The sequence below is a fragment of the Apteryx mantelli genome, chromosome 19 (genome assembly GCF_036417845.1).
Source record: "Apteryx mantelli isolate bAptMan1 chromosome 19, bAptMan1.hap1, whole genome shotgun sequence".
Lineage (NCBI taxonomy): Eukaryota > Metazoa > Chordata > Aves > Apterygiformes > Apterygidae > Apteryx > Apteryx mantelli.
In genome coordinates, this window is record NC_089996.1 from 16,709,454 (window position 1) to 16,723,511 (window position 14,058).

General features: G+C 44.7%; 1 protein-coding gene across 2 annotated transcripts in view; it reads right to left on the bottom strand.

Moving 5' to 3' along the window:
* Positions 1 to 14,058, bottom strand: part of RPTOR (regulatory associated protein of MTOR complex 1) — a 171,455-nt gene that overhangs the window by 28,424 nt on the left and 128,973 nt on the right. For both annotated transcript variants that reach the window (XM_067308133.1, XM_067308132.1), the window contains exons 22-24: positions 10,573 to 10,676; positions 9,158 to 9,341; positions 7,215 to 7,325 (exon numbers count right to left, since the gene is read on the bottom strand). In XM_067308133.1, the coding sequence (XP_067164234.1) occupies positions 7,215 to 7,325; positions 9,158 to 9,341; positions 10,573 to 10,676 (399 nt within the window). The remainder of the gene's footprint in view (positions 1 to 7,214; positions 7,326 to 9,157; positions 9,342 to 10,572; positions 10,677 to 14,058) is intronic.

A 14,058-nucleotide genomic window follows, 5' to 3' on the forward strand; every position in this document is an offset into this window, starting at 1 on the left:
GTGTGTGTTTTGCTGCCAAAAGCAGTTCTCCATTCAATAGACCACTTGCCTGCTGCGTTCTGCATAACATCTGCAAGCGGAGAAGCAGATGGCTGAATGCAGGGAGCAAGAAATTAAGACAGAAGTAAGGCCAGCACCACCCATCGCTTGTCACCAACTGGGTGACAAGTCACTAGGGATGTTCTGGCTGGCTAGCTTGTGTCAAATCCTCCAATACCACTTGTAATGTTGTGACTGTGTATACTGGTTGCTTTGGAAGCAATAAACTACCAAGCATCCAACCATTAGATGTCCAACCACTAACAATCCAAAGCCCAAACCTGAGACTGTCAGAAATGCAAGTGAAGGCTTGCATGATGAATACAGCAAGAGTGCAAGATTTTCTTGTAAAAAGAGTACAACTCCTCCTCCCAAACAACCACCAAAATATTTATTTTTGAAAACATATACAGAAACTTTTAAAAATGTGTGCAACTATGTGCTTCTTTCGTTTTACCACTGACTCATCAGATGATGTTCTTGAGTGGCTGCAGCCTGTGGGCCAAGTTCTCCGATAGGAGGGTATGCTCATGGCAAGTGGGCTGCTGTAGTGCAGGCTCCAGAAGTTGAGAAGGCTGCAGGCACTGCTGTCTCTAGCTATCCACCTGGGTGGGTTCCTGCATCTCCTCCAGTCTAGGCTGACTGCAGGCATGCATCAAATCCACGGCGGCATGAGGCGACTCTAGCTATCCTTCATGCATGTTTTGATTTGCTGACTCCTCTCATTGCTTGTAAGTATTCACATACCTATTGCAAAACCTCTCTCCTTATTGAAACCTCCTCTTCTTTCTGCACATCATCTCTGGAGCACATTTACTGTCCTTTCAACTGTAGCATTCTGCTGCATTCTTGAGTTCTGCATTCATCCAGCGATCCTTAAACAAGGAAATAAAATGGTTATTATAGTTTCCTTAGGTAGAGATTAAGGCACCATTACTGCCTACTACTTAAAGCTCTCCTCTCCTGTCTAGGCTAGAACTGACAATGACAGACTGCTTCTCTATCTTCTCGAACTCAGTCTCTGACTGCAGATTAGATTTGGACCAGACGACTGCATCCTGGAAGCTGGTGGATAAAGATCCACATGGGCCAGGCAGGGAAAAGCACACAGCAGAAAGCTGTTTGCTGATGATGGCAAGCCGGGTCTGCACTCAAGCAGCAAGGTGGCGGATGCTCTGTCTGAAGGCAAAGGGGGTTTTTACTCACCCCTGCCTAGAGGAAAAGAACCTGTGACAAGCTGAAGCAGAGGACAGGAAGGAGGAAAACAGCAGAGCAGTCCTGCCTGTGACTGCCTTGATCATTCTGGAGATAATGTTGTGCTGAGGGACATAACAGCGATCCCAGTTATGGCAGGTCAACAAAAGCATTTCTTCATTCAAGCCAAGGGAAGCTCAGCCAAGCATGACCTGCCGCTGCTACCACACACGGTTCCTGAAGATACACTGAACTGTGGGACAGGGTAATACTCCAAGCCAGCTTGGTAAATATATCAGAAGAACAATAGGGAGAGGTTATTTCATTACCTCAGACTAAAAGTAAAGTATATTAACCCCCCAGCACATTAATGAGATTCAATGCATGACTGAGGAATCAACTGATGAGGGAAGAAAAAGGCCCTGCCTATATTTTCCTGCATGGAATGCTATTTGTTTCAATACCTGTGTCTGCATTTGCACTGCTGTTATGTTGCTTGAGCATGATAAACCTGAAGGATGGGCATGATTCCCAGCAAAAAACCCTTCCTTCCTCCCCCCAAAACAACAAAGAATGAATGAGTGTCTGTACCTTGGATGGGATGGCTTGTTCAACTTTTGAAGCCTGGGCATCTTCTTGTAGCACCTGCAATTCAAATATGTTTCTTGGGAGGCCTCTGCTTCCACTATAATCTGTTCGTCATCTTTGTCTTCCTCTTCTTCCTCAGAAGATGTGAACAAAGGGGAGTCCCAGCTGCTCCCCCAGAAGTATCTCTATGTTACGAAGGGGTTACATCCGTATATCAATTTATGATGCAATCCAGCTCCTTGCAGTAGGGGAACACTAGGGGCACATTTCAAAGTCTTGGCTTTGGTGTAACTGATTCGAACATCTGTATTCTCCATGCCAAAGGATCTGCAAACAGTGGATGTCATCATCTTGGAACTCCTAATGGAGGTTCTTGCACAGACTGTGTGTGTCGTCTGGCTTTTCCCAGGTCCAACTGGGCTCACAGCTGAAAATGCCCAAAATATACTTACTGAACACTTGATGCTTACTTTGGGTGGCTCCACTTCTGATTCAGGTTCTGGCTCTCACCAGTACCAGTGTTATCATTAAGCTGATTGATGCTGAGCTAGTTGGCATTTGGTGAACGGGAAAGTTAAAAAGAGAAAATAAATGGGCCTGAGTCTGTGTATGAAGAAACGTGGCAAGATTCTGTGACACTGTGGGGTGGTCACAGAGCTTCGAAAGAAGAAAAACAGGAGGAGGAATGGAGAAAAATGCCTGCAAGTCCTTTCAAAGCTGTATTACAGAGTAAACATACAACACCGATAGTGAAATCAGTTCTTTCAATATGTTGCAAATAACTTTAACCTGTCAGAGATGCTCTATAGTAGTTGAGTACTTCACTCCACATGGGTGTGGTGGTTTTGATCTGGTACTGTGTGCTCTAACGCTGGAGGTGTTGTTTTGGAGAACAAAAATCACAGCACCACACAAACATGCAGTGAACCCATTTAACTAACTGACTCCAGAACTATGACTCTGCTCCCGTCACTCTACCACCACGTGGAAAAGGCACAGACAGAGAGCAATACAGTTCAGTGTGTCACAGGCATGACAAGGTCTGCAGGTACATCATTTAATTAGACCAGTCGGTGTATGTGTGGTAAACAGACCAGACTTTGACCAGACAAACCCTTAGACCATCACTGCAGTGAGCAGAAAGAGTCAGAGCGTGCTGGTAAAACACAAGTCCTTTCCCGTTCTCAGCAGCCTACAGGCCAGAGCTGTATGACTGATCCCGTCAAGAGGGTGAAATAATCTGTGAAAACATGAGCTCCACAGAAAACATCACAAGGGAGCTTCTGGCAACAAAGATGCACAGGAGTGAGTACCAGAGCACGTGCGCAGCAGAGCGCCGTGACCTCTAGCCCATCTGCTGCTGGCTGCAAAAGCAGAAATTATTATTCCAAAGACTGCACCCAGCTAACTATTCAGCCTCATCATTCACGTCGTGTCTCCCCTCCCAGTCAGCTCCCATTTAAGCATTAGAAAGTCTTTTTAGTAAACAGCAGCCCCGTTTTGGCTTTTGCTCAGCTTTCCTCTAAGCAGAGCCCCCAGAGTGCGTGGGAGTCCTGGGCAGCGCTACACGATTAGGATCATGACATGCTGCGGAAATCCAACACCTCCGAGCTTCCACTCGGACAGAAACCAATTACAACTCTGAAACCTCCCACCAAGCGGTGCCATTTGAAAACTAGTGAAGTTTCTCTTCTTTAACACTTTGTCTCTCCTTCTCAACCCGGCAGTTGGCCGTGGAGGGGAGCAGAGGAAGATTCAGCAGGCTTCAGTAGTAAATACAGCTTTTCCCCGGTTAACGTTACTGCAGCAATTGCACGAAGGGCTCATTTCCCTATCAGCGCTTTGAACGACTGCCAAGACACAGAGCAGTCAGAGCGCTGCAGTTGAGGCCGGGATTCATCAGGAAGGGTTTCTTATGTAATTCTCACCTTCCAGGCTCCTCAGCAGCCCCTGCCTGCACGTTGTGCCAGGGCTGGCAGTGACGGAGGCTGGCTCCCGTTCGCCGCGACTCAGGGCTTCCTGACAGCTGGCAGCGAGGCTTTCCTGTGCCTCCACGGTCCAAGACCGCCCGTGGTTAGCAGAACAGCCTCTTGACACAAGAGATTTTAGGAAGGGGCAAGACTTTTGTAGAGATCAGCACTGTGGTAGGTATCTGTTCTTCCTGGCACACTGAGAGTTCACAATGCAGTATTTTCTTTCTACATTTATTTGATTAGATAATCGATAAATCAATTTCAGCATGATGGCTTGAAACCGAGCCAATGGTTTACACTGGAAATTAATCCCTGAATCTTTCCAGTCAAAGCATTTTTAGAGCAAGGTCTACAAAGCAAAGCCTAAATTCATAAATTATATATGACTAAGATGCACTCACAGTCATTTTACGTTTATTCATTACAGGAATAGTTGTCCTGCCTTTCCCTGTTTCTGATGATAGGCAGCAACTCCAAATGAAGTATTGGAATTAAACATCAATGCCATCTTTCTCTACCAGCACTTGGTAGATTTTTCTCTTTGCCTCTTTCATGAGACTGAAGCTCCCAAAAGACAGCAGCAGCCAGTCAGGGCTGCTGCAGGAACAGCGATTCCAGGAAAGGAGCCTTCTGCAGAACTGCAGCCGATAAACAAGGTCCTGCACGGCCAGCCCTGCCTGATTACATAAGGAGCAATCGAGAAATGCCGAAGAAAGTTCCAGTAGAGGGACTTCTCCCTGTCCCCTGTACACAGACAACCCCATCTAATTACAAAGTTGCATACAATTTCCCAGTTAGTACAGTATAACACGCAAGTTCTTCCTGCAAACTCTCTCTACAGAGACTCACTACTTAGCAGTACTGTCTCCTTCTTTGATATCATAACTCATCTTCTAAAATATTCTTCTGTCACTATTTCAATCCTTGACCTCTTAAAGCTTCTTTACAGAAGTAATGGGGAAATCGATTCTCTTCCTTGTTTTATTAGAAAACACAGACTTAATTTTGCTCAAACTTTACCTAAAATATTGCTGTTGAGGACAGTCCATGCTCAGAAAACTCAACCCCAACCAGTGAATGTCAACATCTGAACACACTTATGGAAACTATTAGAAGAATCTTCACCATCATACATGCTACTGTTCTTATACTGTTGTTCTACTATCCTTAGTAAAAGCTGAAGAGATGGGTCACTGTACATGCCATATGTATTTGGACATAGTTTTGGAATACCTTAATTCTTATGGTGAGACACTGAACCCTTTGGAATGGGCTGTGGTGTAGGGAAGCCCTCAATCTCCACTTCCATGACTCCCTCTCACTTGCTTGTCTGAATTAGTAGAGGAATGCTTCATTTCTTTCCTCCCCCGAAGTAATTTTCTGTATTTTATGCACATGAAGTGCTAAACCTAAATATATATATTATATATATACATATATATATATAAAATATTGCTCCCCATCTACACACTAAAACTCCATTTTGATTGGCTATCTACCATGATTTATTACATTAATAAAGACACTCCTCTTTATTGTGAAGAGCTTTCCTTAGAAAGTAGACAAATGTTTTTAATAAGAACCAAGAGATAAAACACCATCCTCCTCCTTTTCTTGTACTATCTTCTGGACTTGAATCAAGACACGGAAATGCATTTGATCAGAGAAAACCTGGGTGTAGAGCTTGACCAAGCTCCACAGGTCAGAAGTATTTCTTAATGAATTACTCTGCTAATGATATCAGGAGAAAATTAATTCCATTAGCAGCTGAGGAAGTGTCAGGCCATCACTCTACTATCTTGTATTTTCTCTTGGTGATTCTCTAAAGAAATTGAAGCTACACAGAAACCTGGTTGCCATATAACCAGTTTTATGATACCCTTAAACATAGGGACAATTATCTCACTTCATCACTCAACAATTTAACATGCCCTAAGATTGGTTTCATGAAGGAACAGTAACAGATGGCTCAGTGGCAACCCTGGGATGGCAGAAACTTCAGCACATAAAACATATGATTTCTTCAAATATTCTGAAGATGCATATTAACCTCCAGAGCCAGAAATATTCCTTTTCCTGTTAGAGCACCGTATTAGCCCAGGCAGATGTGACACAGACACTCTGGGCTCTGCCTGAGATCTCACCCGAGTTGCTCAGGCAGCAGCATTAACACAGACTGTGCATTATTATTCAGATAAACTGCAATACCTCCACAAAATTAAGCTAAAAGTTCTGTCAATCTGTGCTGTTTGAATCCCAAGGTATCTGGAGGCCCTCCTTGTGTTTGTTTTTAATAAGGCAAGATTTACTGCTTGTTTTCATTTCATACTTGAGATTGAAACCTGATCTTTGGTTCAAAGAGTCTCAGAATTTAAGTTTCTGTTTCCAGTCATCGACAGTCTATATCCATCTCTTAAGAGCTCTGGTTTTTTATTCTGGAACAAGGCTTTAGTGTATCTCTCCCTCACATAAAACCAACTTAGAGTTACTGGAACACACTAACTTCCAAAGACATCTCAGTGAAGATTTGTCATTACCACCCTGTTCTTTGCCATAATAGTACTTTTTTTTTTCTTTAAAAAACAACAACGATGCTTCAAAAGTTTTCCCCAGGCAGTGATTCAGACTTCCTATCACTATCATATTCCCCTTTTGAAAGTAGAAGAGTCTGTACAAGAGGCCTGTAAGCAGGCACAGCTCTGAAGTCACACTGAAGTACAGAGTCAAGCCTAACTTCAAGTGGAGGACATGGTCCGCTGACACTGGGATTACATGGTCTTCACTCAAGGCAGCAGCCTCCACTGTTTTCTCTGCTTGTTTTAGTGTCATCACAGTCATAAAATTCAGCTAGAACGTCAGGAAGAAAATAGCATCTCTCCTTCTCCAGGCCCTCACATCCCCTTTCAGAATAAAGGAGCTTCCTTACTTCATCTTTTATACCAAAAATCACTTAATTTTTACCACAATGCAATTTTCAATATATATATATCCAAACTTAACTTAGAAATGAAACAACTCTGCAAACAATCTGCAACTCTGCAACACTGGTGGATCCAGACCTACTAGAAGACATCTCCTCATTTCTACATTCGTTCTTGAAAGTGCTCCATGGAGTGCACGTTTTTTTTTTTTTTCCCTGGGGCTCTTTCCCTAGTCATATACCACTGCCCCATCACTCACTAACTCTTCTGCTCCCACAGATGATTTTTGTACTCTTGCTTTACAAAAGCGCAGTGGTTATGCAGCCCAGCAGAGCAGAATGATGCAAGTACATCCATTCCTTTCCCTCCCAGACTGAAAAGAAAAGGATGTGAAGAGCACAGAGAAAGCCACTAGCCTGCATTCAGTCCACCAGCACTCTAGCCTTCAAGAGCTGCAGTGCTGTGAGTCAGAAAACATGCATACAGGAAACAAAATTACCTTCATAACAGGCTGAGCAAAATACTTCGCACTCCAGTCACAGAAACCCGTCTGCACCGTGGCCGAAATGAAACTTTTGTGTCCAACAGTATCATCAGCATCATCAGTAGTCTGTCCAGAAAGAGTACAGCATGTTAATCTACGTTCATCCCACTCACATGGGCAGTGGACATACACAATACGCAGACTGCCTTCAACAGATCACTGGGCAGAAAATAGGCTGTAAAGCATTGCCAAGGATATGAAATTTTGCATGTCTATCTTTAAGATCATTGCCATTACATTATCTTATTTGGTTTCATTGGAAATGGCACAGACTACCTTCTGCACAGCACCTGGCACTATCAGGCTACCATATGAATTAGGGCTGAAGCATTAGTTTATCATAAATATGAAATCCCAGGATGAGCTTTTTCATGGTCTCCCAAGAATCTGCCTGAGAAACAGTGAAGCAGTGAAGATGGTTTGGGATAAAGCACTGCAGGACAAGGCTTCAGATCAAGGGCACATATGCATTAAATATTTGTTATAAAGCATAAGACATCCAAAAATAAAATGGAAAGACCACTCCATTCATCTAGTTTTCATCCAGTTTTTCAGAAATATGAGCCAGGCTATTGCTGCTACCCCCAAGAAAATTGAAGGTGTTCCTACTAAGGTTTCAAAAGTTTTTTTCTTGTAATCACACAGAAAGAAGTACTGACTCTCAACCTCTGGAAACTTCCATGAAGCTGTTCATTAAGGAAAAACAGAAATGCCAATTTAAGCAAAGAGCAGTTGCTTCTCAGTAGCTAGAATACCTAAAAGACACACTGCTCACTTGTACTGTGGACTGTGATGTACACATCTTACCACCTGAGATGGGAGAATCCTTCCCTTTTATAGTGCACAGGAGGGAGAAAAGGAGGGTCAGCGTCCTCCCTCCATCATGTTAGTGCTTTAATATAAAGAGCAGAGCACATCTGCCTTTTCAGTTTCCTCTCATCCACAGAGCCAGCACCAGAAGGATCCTGGAAATGCTCTGAAGAGGTAGACAAAGCCACTGTCAGACAACTAAATCCTTAAGAACACTGACCACCGATGAGCAGAGCCTTTATCTTCAAGTGATGTCCACAAGCACGTCTGAGTGTGGAGTCAACTATACTCAAAGTCACCTGAAGGTGACACTCAGAATCCTTTGTACAAATCAAAGGACTGCTCTATGAGGCACTGCAGCAGCCCATGCTTCTGTAAATGGCAAAAAGCCCAGTACCTGATGACTGGCCTTAAAATGCTAAAATGCATGCAACCCCCTTGTTGGTCTGGGTGCTGAAAAGAGGAGTCACTGAAATTCCTCCCAGACGTCCCAACAACTCTTGACTGATCTGCTCTTTTCCAGTAGGGTGACTTGTAATGAGCTTTGATTTTCCTAGCAATAGCCTGGGCTTACATCCTCCCTTGTGCACAGTGAAGAGGGGCTGCTAAGCATGGAATGGGTCACAACTGCTGTGAATACGGTGAATATTCCAGGGCCAGAGTATCTATCAGTCTCTGGAGAGCAATCTCAATTTGCACGTTAAAGGAAGAGGAATCTCCCCTTCACTCTCCTCTGTCCTTGCTTTGCTGAGGTTGGGAAAAAAGCATCTTGAGGGTCACATATCTGACTGCGCATTACCACTCAGACAGACAAATGCTTATGGAAGAATAAACGATCAACTCTGATTAAACACTTCATAGCAGCAGAAGTGAATAATGTCCTATCAAAAGCCATAAAATGAAATTCATCCCGAAGAAAAAGAAAAATAATCAATTTTTATTTTACTGGTTAGAGGAAGCTAAACTGGAGTTAGCAGCAGCTAGAAGCAAACAAAGGGTACATGGAAATAAAGCAGAAAGAACAGAATGTCTCACAAAGCCCAGCAGAATGGGGAGGCAGTCAAAGCTGAAAGGGACAGTTTATTTACCTGTTCTGGCCCTTTGTCAAACATTTTTCTTGTTCTGGGGAACTGGTGGGAGTGGGGAGTATACTGAACCCCCATGTTACCCACGTTGGCAGGTCTTACAGACGTGATGTCCCGACTGACTGGCTGTTTTGTCACGTCATTTGTCAGGCTGGAGCTGCTGGTACTGGTGGTGGGAGGTGACCCTCTAAAGACCAAACAAGAGTAAAAGGGTGAAGATGACACTGGACATTGGACTTAGTCTCACTTTTTAACCAGTCTGACATGTATCCCCTGAAACCTGGCCTTTCTCAGTGAAGTGCAGTCCTGCCACGTTTTCCACCTTTGAGAATTAACCCGGTTTTCTATAAACAGTTCAATGCTCCCTCTCCTAGGTAAAGGCAATGCTGACCTATCAAACATGAACGGCAGATGATAACACTTTATTACCATTATCTGTTCCACTGCCTTTGCTATTGCATGTGAACTGCATTACTTTTACTTTATTTCTTTTTTATATGGTTTATATTTCACTGCCATGTTTCCTCTACAAAAACAAAACAAACACCCCCTCTCCCTGAAAAAAAAAAAAAAAAAAAAAAATCAAACAACTCCCCAAATAAGAGTGACTCTTGGCTAAGCCAGGTCCAGATTCAGCACAGAAAAATCAAAATTTGGGCAAACTGTATATGCAACAGTCACACCCACAGTCCTGATCTCTGACCTAGAGCACACTGACTAGCAATTCTGATTCAGTGGGGAGACTGGAAGCCCTGTCAGCCCACAGAAAAGCATTTTAATTTACATGGAAACTGAGATTTATCTTACAGCATAGCTAAAAAATACCATCATAAGACATTAAAAAAAAAAAAAAGCACTGTGTAGTTCTGGGCCCTCCTTTTTAGCTATAATGTTTAGCAGTACAAAATTATTGTAAGGCTGCAAGATCTAAAGCTTGGTGTTTTCTTTTGTGGAGCATGTTTTGGGGAATAACCAGATTTTCAAATCCTAGCTTTGCCCACACCACTAGTTCAATTCCACTGAAACTTAGGCTTGTTGATCCCCAGATAACACTGGCTTTTATCAGCTGCAAGTGGAGGAAACGGAGACTTCCCAGATTTCACTGGGAGAGGTGGACACCACACAGCTCAGGCCAGCGTGCAGCAGCAAGAGCAGCAGCATTTAGCATTTTCTTTCAGTTCATCTGTAGACAATTAATGCGGCTTGTTCCTGCTTGTCCTAAGAAGGAACAACAGGAACAAACTCCCAGCTGTCCTCAGAGCTTCTGTTTCCAAACACTTCACCGGTGCTAAAACAAGAAGCTTCCGAGACCTTTGCCTACTCCTTTCCTCCGGCGCCATTAACTGCGACGGCGCGACAGGTAGGGAGCACGGAGATCCCCGAGGGCGTCACGGCCACCAACCAACGCTAACGCTTACCCCACTTGGTGGATGTGCATGCCCTTGTTGGTGGGGCTGGCAGGGGCGGACTGAGTCAGCGAGGAGGTATCGAGGATGCGCTGGGGACGGGCGTTCACCGTCGCCTAGAGGGGGGGAAAAAAGCCCAGAGGACTGAACAACCACCAGTGCAAAATACCAGCTGCAGTTCTTTAGTATCTAATAAAAATCACATGCCTGGGGCTAAATGGAGTTAAGCTCTCTATCGAAGTGCACGTGTGGGGGTGTTTAAAAATGCATATGAAAAGCCCCTGTGCAGTTCTCTCCCCAAAATTATTTTCCCACTTTTACAGAATCACAGAATCGCTGAGGTTGGAAGGGACCTCTGGAGATCATCTAGTCCAACCCTCCTGCTCAAGCAGGGTCACCTAGAGCACCTTGCACAGGATCGCGTCCAGGCGGGTTTTGAATATCTCCAGAGAAGGAGACTCCACAATCTCTCTGGGCAACCTGTTCCAGTGCTCTGTCACCCTCACAGGGAAAAAGCATTTCTCGTCACCGCCGGGGCTTGCCCGGCCCAAGCAGCCTCTGCGGCCCGGGCTCCCTGGTTAACACCAGAGCTCCCCCTGCAAGGCCGGCAGCTACGCAAGACTCCCCCGTCGCCTTCCACCTCCCCTAATGAGAGCCGAGCTCCTACAGAGCTCGTTAGAGGACGTCCTTGCCGGAAACGCCCGCCGGCACCCGCTCCGGCGAGGAGGGCAGGGAATTCGCACAGCGGGGCTGCCTCAAGCCCCCCCCCCCCCCCCCCCCGAAACACAGCCCGTCCTGCTGCGACAGGGCACCAACGCCCAGCGCCCAGCCACGAGCCAGGAGAGACCCGTTTCTGAAGCGGCACGAGACGTTACTGCCCTTTCCGCCGGGGAGGCCTCAAGCGCAAGCTGGAGGAAAGCTGGCGAGAAGCGAAGACGCAGCCTCACCGCGGGCTCTTGCCCGCTGCTCGCGCTGTTCAAACCCATTTACAGAGGGAGAAATCTTCCACCGGCTTATGGACTCCTTCCCTCCTCCTGCACACCACTCGGCCTTCTGCGAAATATATGGCTCCTACCTATTGGAGTAACTTTTAAAGCAAGCCCCAGGCTGGCTTAAAAGCCTAGCGGAAAAGTACGGCAGTTCCTGCTGTCCCACAGGCAAGCTGACTTTCACCCTCTCTTGAAGCACCAGGCACCGAGTGCTGCTGCTGGGGCAATCCCACGAGTTCTGGCTTGCCTCCCGAGGCGGCCTCCTCCTCCTCCTCCTCCTCGGAGGCTGGCTAAATCTTGCGCGTTATCTTCCCGCATCCCACCCCGGAGCAAGAAGGGAGAGCTCATCGATGCAGCGAGGTCTTCCAGGGAGCAGTGATTGATTATTACTCATAACTAGCTTTAATTAGTCACAGAAGGCCCAGTTTGAAGGTTTTTGGCATCGGAGCACTGTCACCTGAAATGCTCAGGCCAACTTGCTTCGCGGCAGAGGGACAAGGCCAGCTAGGGACAGTTTGCTGAGGTGATACGCAGGGAGATGAGTGTGGCAGAGAGCCTGCCCTCCTCTTGGGAAAAATAAAAAAGGAATTCCTCTTCCGAAAGCGCTGAGCAATTTGAGGGCTGCAGTTCAGTGATATGACAGTGTATCGTGCTTGAGGCAGTAGTTCCCCATTTTCTGGAGATTTGCTCTTCTATCAGTCTAATCATCTCTTTTTCAGGAGGGGAGATGGTCATTCATAATTTTGCTAATTGATTCCAAGTAAAAAAATAAAAAAAATAAAATAAAAAGACCATGCTGCCTGTACCAGGGAGGGATGTTGTAGAGGAATAACTACTAGGATGATTTAGCCTCAAGTCTTCCATTAAGAACAGCTGGGTGAAGTAACCTGGGATGAAGCAAGCTTTCCTTAATTAACTGTGATTTCAAAATCTTAAAAGGGCCAACATTGCTTACTGGGTCCTTTTTGTTTTGATACGGACAAAAAGCGTGTTTTGGATTTTTTAACTATCAGGTTGGGAAGGAAAGTTGTACTGTTCCAATCCGTATCACAAATATAAATCACAACACAGCAGCAATCCAGTGAGAGAACCAGCGATGTCTAATCAGTCTCAGAAATAAAGCTGCATATTTCCAACCCAGGAAGCATGCATGTCTGTGCAACCTACTCACCGGCTGCTCAGAAAGCCATCACCCTATTTAAAGACCACTGGAGTTCTCCTGTAGAACAAGATCTACATTCATGGTGCCATTAGAAAACCAAATAGATCTTGGCACATTTGGAAAACAAAAATTCTGCTTTTAATTCACATCTTGCCTTGCAAATAGTTATTCTATAAATTCAGACTCTTAATCTGAATTTTTGCACAGGCTCACGAAGTTCACAGTACTGACCCAGTGGATTACAGCAGAGGATTACGAAGCTTAGCAATGTTTACTTCTTCTGAAGCTCTCACACCAGACTACACTCAAGGTGTTGTCTGAACATCCTTTGGGGGAACTGAGTTACATGACTAACGCCTACATGGTACAACATATGCTTAAAAATCGTAAGTGTTTAAGCACAGAGCTTGGCAACATTTTGAGGCTGAATATTTAGTTTGCCAAAAATGAAGATTCAGTTGACCCATATCATTCAGAAGTACAAGTCCATGGTGAATTTGCTCAGATCCTTCAGCCCTGACAATCAAAAGTAATCTCCCACAAATCACACTGTTTTATACAGTCACGTCAAAATAAGGAAGCTTCAGATGTCTTAGGTTCCAAAATTAAGCCTTTTGTTCCATGAATTTTCCATATTGTACTAATTAGATCAAAAGGATTAAAAACCTGAATATCCAAGTGCTTTATTTAACCTGAAGTAGTAATTTTGTTTCAGCAAGAAAATCAAATTTTGTTTTTATTCAACACTATAACTAAAACAACAAAATGGAAAAGGCACTGTTTGCACAAACTGTACGCAAGAGGCCAGCATTCAAACTGCTCCCATTTATATCCAACCAAAGCTCTATTAGCACCAAGGAAAGATCTCGATATACAATTAGTAGAAATTTAATTGTTATTAATTGGCATTACGTGCCAGACAACTCCCATAATCTATCTGAGCTCACACCGGCAGAGACATGGAGCCTGGGCTATAAATCCTGGCAGCACTGCTCGCAGCAGGATCTGTGTCCGTAATGGAATGAATTCAGGCCAGATCGTAACCCAGGATCTGAAGCCGTAACTTCCATTTCAGAGGGTTGTTAATAAGCTGCTACAAAAAGAACTCTTCCCAGAAGCTGCCTAAGCCAGGTGGCACTGGCAAAGGCAAAGCCCCCAGTCCTGCACAGTGCACAGGAGCTGGCCACTACCTGCACAGGTGCCCAAACTGCTGCACAAATGGCATATTTAAATGCTTTCCTGACCTTATGGCTGAGGCAAAGAACAGCAAATACGTCGTGCTCACTGAAGCATCCCCAGATAAAAAAATCTTTGTAAATGGGAATGCTTCATCTATTATTTTGCAAA